This window comes from Tursiops truncatus, chromosome 6, assembly GCF_011762595.2.
Source record: "Tursiops truncatus isolate mTurTru1 chromosome 6, mTurTru1.mat.Y, whole genome shotgun sequence".
Classification (NCBI taxonomy): Eukaryota; Metazoa; Chordata; class Mammalia; order Artiodactyla; family Delphinidae; genus Tursiops; species Tursiops truncatus.
This window is the reverse complement of record NC_047039.1, coordinates 106,039,056-106,057,879: the sequence shown is the minus strand read 5'-3', so window position 1 is coordinate 106,057,879 and position 18,824 is coordinate 106,039,056. Positions and strand designations below refer to the sequence as shown.

The 18,824-nt window shown below is 38.0% G+C and overlaps 1 protein-coding gene across 7 annotated transcripts in view; it reads right to left on the bottom strand.

Annotated features, from left to right (window-relative positions):
* Positions 1-18,824, bottom strand: part of PBX3 (PBX homeobox 3) — a 227,915-nt gene that overhangs the window by 27,423 nt on the left and 181,668 nt on the right. For all 7 annotated transcript variants that reach the window (XM_073806605.1, XM_073806607.1, XM_019949224.3 and 4 more), the window contains one exon: positions 14,964-15,099. In XM_073806605.1, the coding sequence (XP_073662706.1) occupies positions 14,964-15,099 (136 nt within the window). The remainder of the gene's footprint in view (positions 1-14,963; positions 15,100-18,824) is intronic.

Below are 18,824 nucleotides of genomic sequence, written 5' to 3'. Positions count from 1 at the left end.
AGGACAACAACAACAAAAAAATCAGCGGCTTCCCGTTTTCTTTAAATCTTGCAGATATGCCTTATCTGTATGTGTGTTACAATATCCTCAAAGCTCTCATCTTTTTACAACCTGCTCCTTTGTTCTTTGCACACTGTTTAATGATGTCGCATCTCCACTAGGACACACACTCAGAGACTTTACAGAACAGAGGGTCTGCAGCCTTCTTTTAAGACAGTGTGAAAGAATCACTTCAACAAAATAGCTGCCATTGTCCTTCAACTTGTCTCCAGTGCACCAGTTGCATACTTACAGTAGAAATCCACTTCTGCCTTCTATCTACTGCCAAAGTAACTGAAAAGGCTTTTATGGATAGCTGTAAAAGATACTGTAATTTGATAGTCATCTTTTTTTTCCTGCTCTAATTATTATTTTAACAGGCTTCTTCCTATTTTAATAGATTTTTTTAATAAGGAAATCTTACTTACAAATTTTAATTAGCTTACTGAATATTCACTGCTTTGGAATAAGTAGTTTAATGAGTAAGGAGACCTCAGACTACTAACTAGCCTGGAGTCTCTAAAGTAGCTTACGGGGAAATGATGCAGCCTTAGTGATATAAGCCCAGCCTGCACCTCACAAACCAGGACCCTGAGCCAGGGCTCCAGAGACAGAGGAATCACATTGCCTCTTGCAGGAAAAAAAGTAAAAATCGATTTTATTCCTTTTTATCAAGAACCTCTATGTAAGGGACTTCCCTGGTGGTGCAGTGGTTAAGAATCCACCTGCCAACGTAGGGGACATGGGTTTGAGCCCTGGTCCAGGAAGATCTCACATGCCACAGAGCAACTAAGCCCATGCGCCACAACTACTGAGCCTGCACTCTAGAGCCCACGAGCCACAACTACTGAGCCTGTGCACCACAACTACTGAAGCCCGCGTGCCTAGAGCCCGTGCTCCACAACAAAAGAAGCCATCGCAGTGAGAAACCTATGCATCACGACGAAGAGTAGCCCCGCTCGCTGCAACTAGAGAAAGCCCACGCGCGGCGACAAAGACCCAACGCCATCAAAAATTAATAAATGAATATTTATTAAAAAAAAAAAAAAGAACCTCTAAGAACCTCTAGCTCTCCCACTCACGGAGACTTGCGACCATTGTCAAATCACTTAACTTCTCTGAACATGTCTCTGCATCTGTGTTATATAATTTTCTCCACATTAGACTGTTATGAAAGTGGGTCTTATGCACCACTTTAAAAGCTCTAATATATGTTAGTTGGATGAATGTATGAATGAATGAATGAATCTTAATGCTGCCGATTAACCACTCTATTATTTCAGGTTCTCATCTGCTAAAAAAGAAAATCAATCTTTTCTTTACAGTACACTTCAATTACAGTAGCAATGAAGAATAAGTTAACATTTTTCATTCTAAAAACACCTAGCAGGGAAAGCAGGGCCCGAGTTATTTAAATTCAAAATTGGAATCAGGAGAACAATGGAGTTTTTGTGACTCACTAACTTGAATAACCAATGAAAGTTAGCTCTATTCCGAAAAGTAAAAGCATATCAATATCTGTCCCACTGATTAAGAATATATGACAGGGACTTCCCTGGTGGTCCACTGGTAGGCTCTGCACTCTCAATGCAGGGGCCCAGGTTCGATTCCTGGTCAGGGAACTAGATCCTGCATGCCACAACTAAAAAGAGCCCACATGCTGCAACTAAAGATCCCGCATGCCGCAACAAAGACCCCTCGCGCAGCCTAAATAAAGTAAATAAATATATTTTTAAAAGAATATATGGCAATTTAAGTATGATTCTTAGTGCTTATGACATTTGAAATAATTTCTTTTTTTGTGACTTTCTACAGTGTTATGTAAAAGGGGAACTCCAGCTTACTAAATCACACTAACCCTTAAGAAATCAAAGATTTCAAATTCTAAGTTCAGTCTGCAAATCTATGTTAAGGATATTTATATTTATAATATATTAGCACAAATTAACATAGGACTAAAATAAATTGTAAAATTTTCACTTACCTCTTCCTATTTATATAGTGAACCTAAAATACCTATAATATATATTAACTTAATATGTCCAAAACCAAACTCCTGATCTTCCCCCCAAAACCTGTTGCTCCCAAATCCTTGCCCAACACACTTAATGACAACTCCATACTTCTGCTGCTCAGGCCAAAAATGTTAGAGTCATCCTATCAGTAAACCCTCAGTTGTACCTTCACAATTATCTGGAATGCAGCCACCTCCCATGGCCTCTACTACTATCATCCTGGTCCAAGCCACCATCATCTTCTGCCTGGATTATTGCAGTGGCATCATAACTAGTGTCTCTGCTTCCCCTTGCCGCCCATGGTCTATTGTCAATACAGTTACTATGGTGATCCTGTTAAAACTTAAGTCAGATCATATCACTCCTTCGTTTTCCATCTCACTTAGAGTAAAAGGCCAAGTCATTACCATGGTCTATACCATGGTCCCTGTACCACTTGGACCTCACAGTCCCTTTGACTTCATTTCCTACCACATCCCCCACTTGCTCAGGTTACTTTTACCTCAGCGTCTTTGCACTTACTGTTCCCTCTGCCTGGAATGTTCTTCACCAATTAGCCACATGGCTTGATCATTCATCTTCTTCAATCTTTACCAAAAGATATTTTCTCAGGAGGGGTTTTCTTTACAACCCTATTGAAAATTACAACCTTTACCTCACTGCTCTCCTTCCCTCCTTTATTTCTCTCCATAACGCCTATCCCTTTCTAATTTATCATTTACGTACATTACCTGTTTGTATCATCCCAGGAAAATCTAAGCTTCATAAGGGCAAGTTTGTTGTTACAACGGTGTTACTATGAATGCTTTTACATGTCTCCTAATATACACAGACGAGAGGTTTCCTAGGGCAATTTCCTAGGGCAATTTCATCTGAAATCATGGATTGGATGATATGTGTATATTCAAATTTATAAGATAATGCCAAAAGTTTTCCAAAGTGGCTATACCAATTTACATTCCTACCAATGATATTTAAGGGTTCCTGCTGCTGTATATTCTTACCAACAATGTGTAGAGTTTGTACGCTCAGTCTTAGGATTTTTTGCCAAATCAGTAAATGTAAATGTTATTTTATTGTAGTTTTAAAATCACATTTTCCTGATAACTAATAAGAAGGATCTTTTCATATAACTGACCATTTATATTTCTTCTTCTATGAAATCCTTGTTTGTGTTTTTGCCTATTTTTCAAATGGGTTTTGTCTTTTTCTTATTAATTTATAGGAGTTCCCTATATATTTTACATTTTAATTCTCTTGCTTATACACTTACAAATATCTTCTTACAGTTTGTGGCCTGTCTTCACATTTTAAAAAGGTTTTATCTGAAATAATTTCAAACTTGCAAAAAAAGTTGCAAGAATAAAAATAGTGTAAAGAACATGTAAGTGTGCCCTTTACCCAGATTCACCTGTTACTAACATTTTGCCCCATTCATTTTAGCATTTTTGTGCACTCAAACACACGCACTTGCTCTGTGTGTGTGTGTATGTTTGTATGTATGTGTTTATATATACACATATACACACATACACACACACAAACATATATAAACACACTTTCTTTTCCTGAACGATTTGAGGGTAAATTATATACACCATGGCCCTTTACCCCTAAGTAAGTCAGTGTGTGTTTCTTAGGACTAGAGATATTCTCTTATATAACCACAGTACAATTAAAAATTACAATTTACTTTAGTAAATTTAAGCCAATAATTCTTTTATGGCATTCTTCCCTCCAGGAGAGGATCCAGTCTAGGGTTGATCATTGCATTTACATGTCATTTGTCTTTTGCCTCTTTTAATCTAGAACATTTCCATGGCCTTTCTTTGACATTTGTAAAGAATACTGCTCCCTCCCCACGTTTTCTTCCTAATAGAACATTCCTCATTATGGGTTTGTCTGATGTTTTCTAGTGATTACATTCAGGTTACATTCCAGGGCAAAATACTACACACAATGTCCATTTGCCCCTCTTTGGTGATGAATCATCTAATCATTACAATCATCTAATCGCCTGGTCAGGGTTTTATTCCATTTCTCCACTCTATAATTGCCTTTCTAAAAAAGTATCCCTTGCAACAAATAAAGGGCCTACGGAGAGATACTTTAAGACCATGTTCTTCATACAGATATCCTCCTAGATTTAATATCTATTGATAATTTTTTTTAAAAAATATGAAACAAGTCTTAGTGTTTTATTTATTGATTGATTGATTGATTTATGGCTGCGTTTGGTCTTCATTGCTGCACACAGGCTTTCTCTAGTTGCGTCAAACGGGGGCTATTCCTCATGCAGAGCATGGGTCTAGGCGTGTGGGCTTCAGTAGTTGTGGCATACAGGCTCAGTAGTTGTGGCACACAGGCTTAGTTGCTCTGCAGCACGTGGGATCTTCCCAGACCAGGGATCAAACCCGTGTCCTTGCATTGGCAGGAGGATTCTTAACCACTGCGCAACCAGAGAAGTCCCTCTATTGATAATTCTTGTCTGATCCAATCTTTACTAAAATGGTTGTATCATGTTGATGTTTCACAGTCTTTATTAAGTACTTTGATAAATGTCCTACCACTGAATTTATCAGCCTTTTCCTTTGTTGTTTACACATTGTTTTTATAAAGACTATTCTCAAACTACTAAAGATACTTCCTAACATTTTCTTCTGAAAATTCCTTACTTATTCCTAATTATTAAGTATTTTAAACAGTATTTTAAGTACTTCAAACAATAAAGAATAAATCAAATTCGTATACTTTAAATCTAGCAAAAATAGTATTGCTCTAGTTGCCTGTTATCAGTGGGTTTCAATTTTTTTTTGCAAGGAGAGATGCTTTTACTTCCCTGCTTTGTTGTCCTTGGTAATGTTTTTCTTTTATTTTTGAATATTATTTTATTTATTTTTTTATACAGCATGTTATTAGTCATCAATTTTATACACATTGGTGTATACATGTCAATTCCAATCACCCAATTCAGCACACCACCATTCCCACCCCGCTGTGGTTTTCCCCTCTTGGTGTCCATACATTTGTTCTCTACATCTCTGTCTCAACTTCTGCTCTGCAAACCATTTCATCTGTACCATTTTTCTAGGTTCCACATACATGCAATAGTATACGATATTTGTTTTTCTCTTTCTGACTTACTTCACTCTGTATGACAGTGTCTAGATCCATCCACATCTCTACAAATGACGTAATTTCCTTCCTTTTTATGCCTGAGTAATATTCCATTGTATATATGTACCATATCTTCTTTATCCATTTGTCTGTCGATGGGCATTTGGGTTCCTTCCATGACCTGGCTATTGTAAACAGTGCTGCAATGAACACTGGGGTGCACGTGTCTTTTTGAATTACGGTTTTCTCTGGGTATATGCCCAGTAGTGGGATTGCTGGATCATATGGTAATTCTATTTTTAGTTTTTTAAGGAACTTACATACTGTTCTCCAGAGAGGCTGTATCAATTTACATTCCCATCAACATTGCAAGAGGGTTCCCTTTTCTCCACACCCTCTCCAGCATTTGTTGTTTGTAGATTTTCTGATGATGCCCATTCTAACTAGTGCGAGGTGACACCTCATTGTAGTTTTGATTTGCATTTCTCTAATAATTAGTGATGTTCAGCAGCTTTTCATGTGCTTCTCGGCCATCTATATGTCTTCTTTGGAGAAATGTCTATTTAGGTCTTTTGCCCATTTTTGGATTGGGTTGTTTGTTTCTTTAATATTGAGCTGCATGAGCTGTTTATATATATTGGAGATTAATACTTTGTCCATTGATTCATCTGCAAATATTTTCTCCTGTTCTGAGCTTGTCTTTTCATCTTCTTTATGGTTTCCTTTCTGTGAAAAGCTTTTAAGTTTCATTAGGTCCCATATGTATATTTTTGTTTTTATTTACATTTCTCTAGGAGGTAGATCAAAAAAGATCTTGCTGTAATTTATGAAGAGTGTTCTTCCTATGTTTTCCTCTAAGAGTTTTATAGTGTCTGGCCTTACATTTACGTCTCAAATCCATTTTGAGTTTATTTTTGTGTTTGGTGCTAGGGAGTGTTCTAATTTCATTCTTTTACATGTAGCTGTCCAGTTTTCCCAGCACCACTTATTGAAGAGACTGTCTTTTCTCCATTGTATATCCTTGCCTCCTTTGTCATAGATTAGTTGACCATAGGTGCGTGGGTTTATCTCTGGGCTTTATATCTTGTTCCATTGATCTATGTTTCTGTTTTTGTGCCAGTACCATATTGTCTTGATTACTGTAGCTCTGTAGTATAGTCTGAAGTCAGGGAGTCTGATTCCTCCAGCTCCATTTATTTCCCTCAAGATGGCTTAGGCTATACAGGGTCTTTTGTGTCTCCATACAAATTTTAAGATTTTTTGTTTTAGTTCCATAAAAAATGCCATTGGTAATTTGATAGGGATTGCATTGAATCTGTAGATTGCTTTAGGTAGTATAGTCATTTTCACAATGTTGATTCTTCCAATCCAAGAACATGGTATATCTCTCCATCTGTTGGTATCATCTTTAATGTCTTTCATCAGTGTCTTAGAGTTTTCTGCATACACGTCTTTTGTCTCCCTAGGTAGGTTTGTTCCTAGGTATTTTATTCTTTTTGTTGCAATGGTAAATGGGAGTGTCTCCATAATTTCTCTTTCAGATTTTTCATCATTAGTGTATAGGAATGCAAGAGATTTCAGTACATTAGTTTTGTATCCTGCAACTTTACCAAATTCATTGATTAGCTCTAGTAGTTTTCTGGTGGCATTTTTAGGATTCTCTATGTATAGTATCATGTCATCTGCAAACAGTGACAGTTTTACTTCTTCTTTTCCAATTTGGATTCCTTATATTTCTTTTTCTTCTCTGATTGCCGTAGCTAGGACTTCCAAAACTATGTTGAATAATAGTGGTGAGAATGGACATCCTTGTCTTGTTCCCAATCTTAGAGGAAATGCTTTCAGTTTTTCACCATTGAGAATGATGTTTGCTGTAAGTTTGTCATATATGGCCTTTATTATGTTGAGGTAGGTTCCCTCTATGCCCACTTTCTGGAGAGTTTTTATCATAAATGGGTGTTGAATTTTGTCAAAAGCTTCTTCTGCATCTATTGAGATGATCATGTGGTTTTTCTTCTTCAATTTGTTAATATGGAGTATCACATTGATTGATTTGCATATACTGAAGAATCCTTGCATCCCTGGGATAAATCCCACTTGATCGTGGTGTATAATCTTTCTAATGTGTTGTTGGATTCTGTTTGCTACTATTTTGTTGAGGATTTTTGCATCTATATTCATCAGTGATATTGGTCCGTAATTTTCTTTTTTTGTAGTACCTTTGTCTGGTTTGGGTATCAGGGTGATGGTGGCCTCATACAATGAGTTTGAGAGTGTTCCTTCCTCTGCAATTATTTGGAAGAGTTTGAGAAGGATGGGTGTAAGCTCTTCTCTAAATGTTTGATAGAATTCACCTGTGAAGCCATCTGGTCCAGGACTTCTGTTTGTTGGAAGATTTTTAATCACAGTTTCAATTTCATTACTTGTGATTGGTCTGTTCCTATTTTCTATTTCTATTTTCTATTTCTTCCTGATTCAGTCTTGGCAGGTTGTGCATTTCTAAGAATTTGTCCATTTCTTCCAGGTTGTCCATTTTATTCGCATAGAGTTGCTTGTAGTAGTCTCTTAGGATGCTTTGTATTTCTGTGGTGTCTGTTGTAACTTCTCCTTTTTCATTTCTAATTTTATTGATTTGAGTCCTCTGCTTCTTTTTCTTGATGAGTCTGGCTAATGGTTTGTCAATTTTGTTTATCTTCTCAAAGAACCAGCGTTTAGTTTTATTGATTTTGCTATTGTTTTCTTTGTTTCTATTTCATTTATTTCTGCTTTGATCTTTATGATTTCTTTCCTTCTGCTAACTTTGGGTTTTGTTTGTCCTTCTTTCTCTAGTTCCTTTAGGTGTAAGGTAAGATTGTTTATTTGAGATTTTTCTTGCTTCTTGAGGTAGGCTTGTATTGCTATAAACTTCCCTCTTAGAACCGCTTTTGCTGTATCCCATAGGTTTTGGATCGTCGTGTTTTCACTGTCATTTGTCTCTAGGTAGTTTTTGATTTCCTCTTTGATTTCTTCAGTGATCTCTTGGTTATTTAGTAACGTATTGTTTAGGCTCCATGTGTTTGTGTTTTTTACGTTCTTTTCCCTGTAATTCATTTCTAATCTCATTGCATTGTGGTCAGAAAAGATGCTTAATATGATTTCAATTTTCTTAAATTTACTGAGGCTTGATTTGTGACCCAAGGTGTGATCTATCCTGGAGAATGTTCTGTGCGCACTTGAGAAGAAAGTGTAATCTGCTGTTGTTGGATGGAATGTGCTATAAATATCAATTAAACCTATCTGGTCTATTGTGTCACTTAAAGCTTCTGTTTCCTTATTTATTTTCATTTTGGATGATCTGTCCACTGGTGTGAGGTGTTAAAGTCCCCCACTATTATTATGTTACTGTCGATTTCCTCTTTTACAGCTGTTAGCAGTTGCTTTATGTATTGAGGTGCTCCTATGTTGGGTGCATATATATTTACAATTGTTATATCTTCTTCTTGGATTGATCCCTTGATCATTATGTAGTGTCCTTCCTTGTCTCTTGTAACATTCTTTATTTTAAAGTCTATTTTATCTGATATGAGTATTGCTACTCCAGCTTTCTTTAGATTTCCATTTGCATGGAATATCTTTTTCCATCCCCTCTCTTTTAGTATGTATGTGTCTCTAGGTCTGAAGTGGGTCTCTTGCAGACAGCATATATATGGGTCTTGTTTTTGTATCCATTCAGCAAGCCTGTGTCTTTTGGTTGGAGTATTTAATCCATTCACGTTTAAGGTAATTATTGGTATGTATGTTCCTATGACTATTTTCTTAATTGTTTTGGGTTTGTTTTCCTAGGTTCTTTTCTTCTCTTGTGTTTCCCACTTAGAGAAGTTCCTTTAGCATTTGTTGTAGAGCTCGTTTGGTGGTGCTGAATTCTCTGAGCTTTGGTTTGTCTGTAAAGCTTTTGATTTCTCCATCCAATCCGAAAGAGATCCTTGCCGGGTAGAGTAATCTTGGTTGTAGGTTCTTCCCTTTCATCACTTTAAGTATATCATGCCATTCCTTTCTGGCTTGTAGAGTTTCTGCTGAGAAATCACCTGTTAACCTTATGGGAGTTCCCTTGTATGTTATTTGTCATTTTTCCCTTGCTGCTTTCAATAATTTTTCTTTGTCTTTAATTTTTGCCAAATTGATTAGTATGTGTCTCGGCGTGTTTCTCCTTGGGATTATCCTGTATGGGACTCCCTGCACTTCCTGGACTTGGGCGGCTATTTCCTTTCCAATGTTAGGGAAGTTTTCGACTATAACGTCTTCCAATATTTTCTCTGGTCCTTTCTCTCTCTCTTCTCTTTCTGGGACCCCTATAATGCGAATGTTGTTGCGTTTAATGTCCCATGGGTCTCTTAGGCTGTCTTCATTTCTTTTCATTCTTTTTTCTTTATTCTGTTCCACAGCAGTGAATTCCACCATTCTGTCTTCCAGGTCACTTATCCGTTCTTCTGCCTCAATTATTCTGCTATCGATTCCTTCTAGTGTAGTTATCATTTCAGTTAGTGTATTGTTCATTTCTGTTTGTTTGTTCTTTAATTCTTCTAGGTCTTTGTTAAACATTTCTTGCATCTTCTCGATCTTTGCCTCCATTCTTTTTCCGAGGTCCTGGATCATCTTCACTATCATTATTCTGAATTCTTTTTCTGGAAGGTTGCCTATCTCCACTTCATTTAGTTGTTTTTGTGGGGTTTTATCTTGTTCCTTCATCTGGTACATAGCCCTTTGCCTTTTCATCTTGTCTATCTTTCTGTGAATGTGGTTTTTGTTCCACAGGCTGCAGGATTGTAGCTCTTCTTGCTTCTTCTGTCTGCCCTCTGGTGGATGAAGCTATCTAAGAGGCTTGTGTAAGTTTCCTGATGGGAGGGACTGGTGGTGGGTAGAGCTGACTGTTGTTCTGGTGGGTAGAGCTCAGTAAAACTTTAATCCACTTGTCTGCTGATGGGTGGGGCTAGGTACCCTCCCTGTTGGTTGTTTGGCCTGAGGCAACCCAAAACTGGAGCCTACCTGGGCTCTTTGGTGAGGCTAATGACAGACTCTGAGAGGGCTCACGCCACGGAGTACCTCCCAGTACTTCTGCTGCCAGTTTCCTTGTCCCCAAGGTGAGACACAGCCACCCCCTGCCTCTGCAGGAGACCCTCCAACACTAGCAGGTAGGTCTGGTTCAGTCTCCCCTGGGGTCACTGCTCCTTCTCCTGGGTCCCAATGCACACACTACTTCGTGTGTGCCCTCCAAGAGTGGAGTCTCTGTTTCTTCCAGTCCTGTCAAAGTCCTGCAATCAATTTCCACTAGGCTTCAAAGTCTGTTTCTCTAGGAATTCCTTCTCCCGTTGCCAGACCCCCAGGTTGGGACGCCTGACGCTCAGAACCTTCAGTCCAGTTGGTGGACTTCTGTGGTCCAAGTGTTCTCCAGTCTGTGAGTCACAGCAGTTATGGGATTTGATTTTACTGTGATTGCACCCCTCCTACCATCTCATTATGGCTCCTCCTTTGTCTTTGGATGTGGGGTATCTTTTTTGGTGAGTTGCAGTGTCTTCCTGTCAATGATTGTCCAGCAGCTAGCTGTGATTCTGGTGTTCTCGCAAGAGGGAGTGAGAGCACATCCTTATACTCCGCCATCTTGGTTCCTCTCGAGGTTTCAATGTTTTAAAGTTAGCTTTGTATAGGAACAACTTTTTTTTTTTAATTATTCTTTTTCTCAGCAGTTTCTTTTTTTAAAAAATAAATTTATTTATTTATTTTTGGCTGCAGTGCGTCTCCGCTGCATGCAGACTTTCTCTAGTAGTGGCGAGCAGGGGCTGTTCTTCGTTGCGGTGCGCAGGCTTCTCATTGCAGTGGCTTCTCTTGTTGCGGAGCATGGGCTCTAGGCACGTGGGCTTCAGTAGTTGTGGCACGTGGGCTCAGTAGTTGTGGCTCGTGGGCTCTAGAGGGCAGGCTCAGTAGTCGTGTAGCACAGGCTTAGTTGCTCCGCAGCATGTGGGATCTTCCTGGACCAGGGCTCGAACCTGTGTCCCCTGCTTTCGCAGGTGGATTCTTAACCACTGCGCCACCAGGGAAGTCCCATGAACAACTTCTGAATTCTAAATTTTATTGTATTTTAGTATGATGTATATTTAAAACACTGCTTTTTCTATTTAGAAATTAGTTCACCTGTCAGGTCTGGAATATTCTCTGCTTTCACTTCTAAACAACTTAAACAAAAGGATACTAATTAAAGGGGGGAAACGGGTAGTGGTGGTGGTGGTGGGATGAACTGGGAGATTGGGATTTACATATATACACCAATATGTATAAAATGGATAACTAATAAGAGCCTGCTGTAGAAAAATAATAAAATAAAATTCAAATCAATAAATAAAATTAAAAAGCAAAAAAAAGATACTAATTTAAAAGGCTAGCAACTGGACTTCCCTGGAGGTCCAGTGGTTAGGACTCTGCACTTCCACTGCAGGGGGCACAGGTTCGATCCCTGGTCAGGGAACTGAGACCCCGCATGCTGCACAGTGTGGCAAAAAATAAAAAAGGCTAGCAACTGATGTCTTCAATAGTGAAAATTTTCACTATTGCTTTCATGTCAGAGATGTGGGGGAAAAGGGAATGGTTGAGTGGAAATAACATTTTTAAGCATTAAAAAGGTACAAAGGAGAGGAAATTGTCACAATTTACATTGAATCTTCCACTGATTGCTGAAATTCTCCACTTGAAAAGCTGATCTGGGAGAAAAGAAGGTCATAAAGTCTGCTTTTTAGACAGAGAAATATGTCTATGTCTATATTATTTCTATCTCAAGCAATTACTAAAATATTTCCAAAACGAACAAAGCTATTTTTCTATAGAAAACCAGTGAAATGAACATAGTAATTAACTATTTTTTAAAAATCTGTAAATGGGATCCTAGCCAATTTTAGAAGTACAGCAAAGCCTCCCTAGTTCAGAATAGTCAGAAGGAAACTTCTCTCACTCATTACACAAGCATGTGTTAAGAAATCCTACTTCACACACACAAGATGCTAGTACACCCAGTGAAAAACTAGGATTATATTGATTTTCAAAAAATGTATATAATCTGTGTTATTCTCCAATGGTGAATATGTTATAGAAGTAAAAAAGAAAAGCAAGAAAAGGAGTGGAAGCATGAAACACCTTAGTTTAAACTGGACCCACAAATATCTGAGTTCTAAGTCAGAGAGCTCTTGTGAGAGGAGGAAAACTAGACTTGGCATCATCAGCTGGTGTTCAGTACAAGCCCAATGCTTTCACTAATGTTCAGGGGAAATGCTCACACCAGAAAACATCCACTTGAAGTGAATATACTTTAAATTTCATCTTCCCTATCTGACCCAGCATATTATACTGTTCCTTAGTATTTCAAGTGGCAGTGAGTACTACATAGCCCAGATAGTGATTTTTTTTTCTGATCTATGGTTTTTGTATTAATTGAAGTATAGTTGATTTATATGTTCTTTTTCAGATTCTTTTCCATTATAGGTTATTACAAGATATTTAATATAGTTCCCAGTGCTATACAGTAGTAGGTGCTTGTGGTAGTAATGTTTTATATAGTATATGTCTTCATAAACTGGTAGCCCAAATCAATTATATTCCATTTCGAACTGAGCAAAAGGAATCAAGGCATGCCACTATATCATAAGGGAGTGACAATAACTATTAAATGAAATCTTAATTATAAATCTAAGATTGCTCTGGAGGTTCTATGGAAAGTAATGCCAAAATAAGAGCTAAAAATTTTCTCAAACCCAGACCATATTCCCTTAAATAACAATGACTTAAAATACTGATATGATGCAGCTACTATGGAAAACATTGTGGAGGTTCCTCAGAAAACTAAAAATAGAATTACTGTATGATCCAGCAATCCCACTCCTGGGCATATACCCAGACAAAACCATAATTCAAAAATATACACACACCCCTATGTTCACAGCAGCACTATTCACAATAGCCAAAACATGGAAATCACCTAAATGTCCATTGACGAATGAATAGAGAAGATGTGCTACATATATACAATGGAATACTACTCAGTCATAAAAAAGAATGAAATAATTCCATTTGCAGCAATGTGGATGCAACTAGAGATTATCATACTAAGTGAAGTAAATCAGAAAGAGAAAGACAGGGACTTCCCTGGTGGTCCAGTGGCTAAGACTCTGCACTCCCAATGCAGGGGGCCCCGGGCTCGAGCCCTGGTCAGGGAACTAGAGCCCACATGCTGCAACTAAGAGTTCATGTGCTGCAACTAAAAGATCCCAAGTACCACAACGAAGACCCTGCCTGTGGCAACGAAGATCCCGAGTGCCGCCAGGAAGACCCGGTGCAGCCAAATAAATAAATAAATACTGAAAAAAAAAAAGAAAGAAAGAAAGAAAGAAAGAAAGAAAGAGAAAGACAAATACCATATGATATCACTTATATGTGGGATCTAAAATATGGCACAAATGAACCTATCTACAAAACAGAAAGAGACTCACAGACACAGTGAACAGACTTGTGGTTGCCAAGGAGGAGGTGGGTGGGGGAGAGAAGGACTGGGAGTTTGGGATTAGCAGATGTCAACTATTATATATAGCATGGATAAACAGCAAGGTCCTACTATATAGCACAGGGAACTATATTCAATATCCTGTGATAAACCATAATGGAAAAGAATATAAAAAAAAGAACGTCTGTGTATACCTGAGTTAGTTTGCTGTAAAGCAGAGACTGGCACAACATTGTAAATCAACTATACTTCAATAAAAATAAATAAATTAAAATAAAATTAAAATAAAATACTAATATGAAACTTTCACTGGAATGTGAAGGGGATCTTTAGAATCTTGAACTTCAAATATATAGGAGTATTTATTTAGAGGCTACTTTAAAATTTATGTCATGTGACCTCTAGGGACCACTGAAATTTCTGGAAAGGGTCAGCTTTTCCTTAAGTGCCACTCCAAGAACTGGTTGGTGACTACCACATTTGCATGCTATGAAGAAATGTTATTCAAATGACAATCTATAAACAACAATATGAATATTAAATAAATTATATTCTAGAGCTAATTCCAATAGGATATATTTATTTTTTAAGGAGGTACAGTTGCTTGTTTAATTATTTGTTTCCAACCCTCAATCTAAAATACAAGTCTATCTGCCTAAAACTAAGTGTATTTTTGTTAGAAGATGACAGCTAACTTCAGGGGCACAATTTATTACAAACAGACATTTAAAACAACAAAAACAAAAAAAGTGGGGATAGGCATGAACTTAATTCTTCTATTTAATGGATAACAAGAAAGCAAAGAAATCTTTGAGACCCAAATATCATAGCATGGTTTTCAGGAAAGGACTTGGTGAATTCCTCAAACTTTCACCATAGGGCTATATTAAATTTCCTTTTGGCAACAAATAAATTGCTTTCTCACTGGTGGAAGTTTAGACCAGTCATCTAAATCAGGAAAGCAGAACTACATGCCATACTGAAGAGTCACGTAAGTGTAAAACCACGTCTCTCCCCATGGCATGTTTATGTTTTTTCTATAGATTTCCACTAGGGCAGCAGGTGATTATCTAGACTCCTTGACATTTAGGATTAAAAGAAATTATCTAAGCTTTAAAAGCTCGCATAAAAATGTGGAAATATCTATATTTTCTTTATATCTCCTTTGATGATGAAACATTTGGATATGAAATTTGATAAGAATGCCCTGAAGAGGAAATAGGGTTCCTATAATCAACGGGGAAACAAGACAGACCCATGGAGTCCTGTTGCACCTGTGACACTGTGATGCTGCATTTCTTGGCCAGCTCCTCTTTGGCTTCTTCACTGGGGTAGGGGTTGCTGAGGTGTGAGTAAAAGTATTCATTCAAGATTTCTGTGGCCTGTTTACTGAAGTTACGCCTTTTTCGTCTATGAAAGAACCAAAAAGAGAATTGTCGTTATAATCAACATTAACCAAAGAGGGATGTACTACTTAGGATCACACAAAAAAGTTCGCTTTCTGTTTTTAAACATTCTTAGGGTGTAATTAATCACCATGATGTTGTAAATTATACTCTTTGCATCCTCCAAAGAACTATCCAACTCACGTGAAGATGTAGGATAACTAAGAAAAATACTAGAATGTGAAGCACAATTAACTTCATCCTTTAATTTGTTCAACAAATACTTATTGAGGATCTAATGTGTTCTAGATACTCAGTGAGGATCCAGTTGGAACAAAACAGAGAAGGTCTATTAGGGAGCTCACAGGGGATTAGAGGGTTAAGAGAGAGAGTAGAGAGTTAGGGGAAAGAAAAACATTAGACAAGCAACACAGAAATTAATAATTATAAATTACAGTAACTATGTCCAGTATCATGAAGGAAAAGTATAATGTATAATGAAAGTGTCTAAGAAGGAAACCTAACACAGATTATGGAGTCAGGAAAGGTTTCCTTGGAAGAGTGACATTTAATCTGAGGCCTGGAGAATGTGTATAACTTAGTCAGACAAAGAGTAGAAGGAAGAGGAATGAGCAGAGGGAATGGTCTTCAAACAGGAAAAAAGCTCGGAAAGTCCAAAGTGCTAGAGGAGGCTGGAGCACAGTAAAAACAGGGAATATGTGAGATGAGTCTGGAAGGATGGACAAGGGCCAGATTACACAGGCTTAGTGGACCCCATATAGATTTCTGAATTTTATTTTAAGTGCAGTCGGAAGTATTAAAGGTTTTAAGTTTTACATTTTAAAAAGATTATTTTGACTACTGAGAATAGCTGAAGGAGGGGATGAAAGGAAATGTAGAGATATTTAAGGAGACAACTACAGTGGTCAAACTGAGAGATGATGGTAACTTGGCATAGGGAGAGAATAATGGAAATAAAAAGATTCAAGGTCAATTTGAAAGGCAAAAGCAATAGGACTTGATAATAAATTGGATGGGGGGTGGGTGGGTGGGGAAGACAGAGAAGGAAGGTAAGGAAAAAAAAATACATCAAGGATTTCTGGATTTTTCTGCTTCAGCCAACTGCCTGGACTGAGGTATGGTTTGCTTAACAGGGAAAGAGTAGGGGAGGACAAATTCTTTGTTTTTACTGGGAGGGGGTGGCAGAATGTCAGAAGATCAAGTATTTGTTGACAATTTATTTCAAATAGCAAAAATGTCATTTACATTTGGGTTTTATTTTGAAGATTTTAAAGAATTCCAGCCTGAAAATTTGCATCTGTCAGATTTCACTTTAAATTAAATTCTCCAGTAACTGGAAAACACTTTCCCCAAACAATTTTCTTAATATTGCCTTACAAATAATCTTAATGATCTTAATTGTGATATCCTATACTCAGGAAAGACAGCGTCAGTAGGCAGTTGTAAATGTGTATACCCTATGAGATTCTTCTAGTTAAAATGATGTCACTAATGTGGCAGGTTAAGTATGTGATCTATGTTTCAACATTCAGGGAGAGTCAAGGGAGCAAGAAATCTCGGTCTGATCAAAACATCTCAAGTTATGAGCCCTGAAACTTCTTAATTTCAATAATTTTTTGGAAGGTTAAACCATTGTTTCCTGAGGGATGAAGAATAGATTCAGGATCTATTTGGGAATTAAAATCAACAGGATGTGATGATGAACTGGATGGGGGAGGTGGTGAGGGAAGACAGATGAAAGAGAAGTACACCAAGAATAGCAATCAGCATTTTTGCAGGAGTCAGGCATTGCTTGACAAGAAAAACAAAGCCCTGACCTGGGGCACTTTGAAAAGGCACAGTCTGATGAGTGGGTAGCTGGGTGAATAAGATAGAAAAGGTCTAGAATAGATACTGAAACTGTCAAACTTACAGATAATTACCTGGCCCACAGATAATGTTTGTTGAGACAACACAATAATGAGCATAAAAATCTAAGTTTCTGGCTTCTTATGAAAAATTGGAAGATCAGCCACACCAGGCCCACATCATCAGAAGGCAACCACAGGCTAAAGCTAAGTGATGGCTGTCCCCTCAGATATGTACCCATCTGCTCTAATCCTCACTGCCCCTCATCCAGCCACTCCCCTCAATTCCGTTATATGTAAGTATGTGAGCTTGTGACTCAGTCTAAAACATGAAATCCAGCAGCAAGACCGGGTACAGTGGAGCAGATCACACAAGGGCATTTCTTTGGAAAATGAGGACTTACAAAAGGGGGAATGAGCAGAAACATATTGGGAAAGCAGAAATAAGTTTGGCTCATTTATCGACTTTACCTAGGAGTGGTTTTAGAAAACATCAAAAAACCTCAGAGAACAAATTTATGGGCGGAACAGAATACCTTACCCCAGGCAGTCTGGCTGCATCCAAACTACAGCACTTCTACTAGAAGAGTAGAGGGACCTACACAAATTTATTCCTAACTGTTCTGTACCAGTACATACTTCGGCTTGTCCAATTACCAAGAAAATGTGAGTATGGCTTTACAAAAAGCCAGAGAGAGCAAGGGAATCATATATCTGAATGAGCATGTTTGCCTAGAGCAGAAAAACCGTGCCTTCTCAGTGTAGAGGGCTTGCTAAGAGGCACTACAAGAATAGATGGAAGCAAAACTCAGTATTTGCATTCACTTGAAGGCATAAGAGAGAACTCGGTCTAATACTTCATTTATTTTTTAGAAAAACATTCTGTAGAAAATGCCCATTAAGCATTTCCCCTAAGTTTCATTCCCCCCCAGGGTTCACCACACTCTAAATGGCTATGCCTCAGGCCAGTGTGCAGTGGTGCATCAGTCCCAGGGCTGTGTCCCATCAGCATCACAACATTACTGATGGCAGTCTCTGTGGGAGAAGGGGCTCTGCTCCAAGCTCTGCCACCATCTCACTCTGGCTCTGCTCACTCTGGCTTGTTAACTTACTTTCTCTTCTTGGAAGAAAAATAAATCATTTAGGTGTATACATTATGAATGCAGTTATTTTTAAAAAAAAGAGCATGCATGTTGATAAGAATGGGAAAGTATCCGCAGAAATAAGGATAGCAATTGTATTAGAAAAGATTCCTTTCTGAAGAAAGTACTTTTAAATATCTTTGTTATGTAATGCTTTTAATTAAAATGCTCAACGTTGACAATTTAAAAATGTTTTTTGTTTTCTGATGCTACTTCCTTAACTCTTTGAGCTATTATAAGTAGTAAGTGGAAATATTCATTCATCTGGTTAGTCAACAAATTATTTTTCTGCAGCCTACTATGTGTAAGACACTTGCTGGAATTGTGGGGAATCTAAACGTGTAAGACTTGGTTGGCCATTGCTTTCAATGACGATGTGACTTACTCGGGAAGAGAAGAAATGATCCTGAAAAACTGCAATAAAGGCAGTCTGCATGAAGTTCGGTCTGGAAAATTGTATAAACATAGTATCAGTGTTTAAGAGACGGCAAGGACGAGTCCAGTGGAGTGCTTAAAGTTGGCTTCCTAAAAAGGGAGCATTTAGGCCAGGCCTGAAAGGCTGAGCAAGGTCTCACTAATGCAACCAACATGAGCACCAGCTCTGTTCCAGGCTCCGTGCTACACACCCTCACAGACGACAATTCATTACTGGTGACCAAGTTGGGGAAATGGTTGGGAGAACAGGGTTTGCTGTGGAAGGCTGGAGGTGGAGGTTGAGGGGTGGTGGTGGAAGAGGTGGT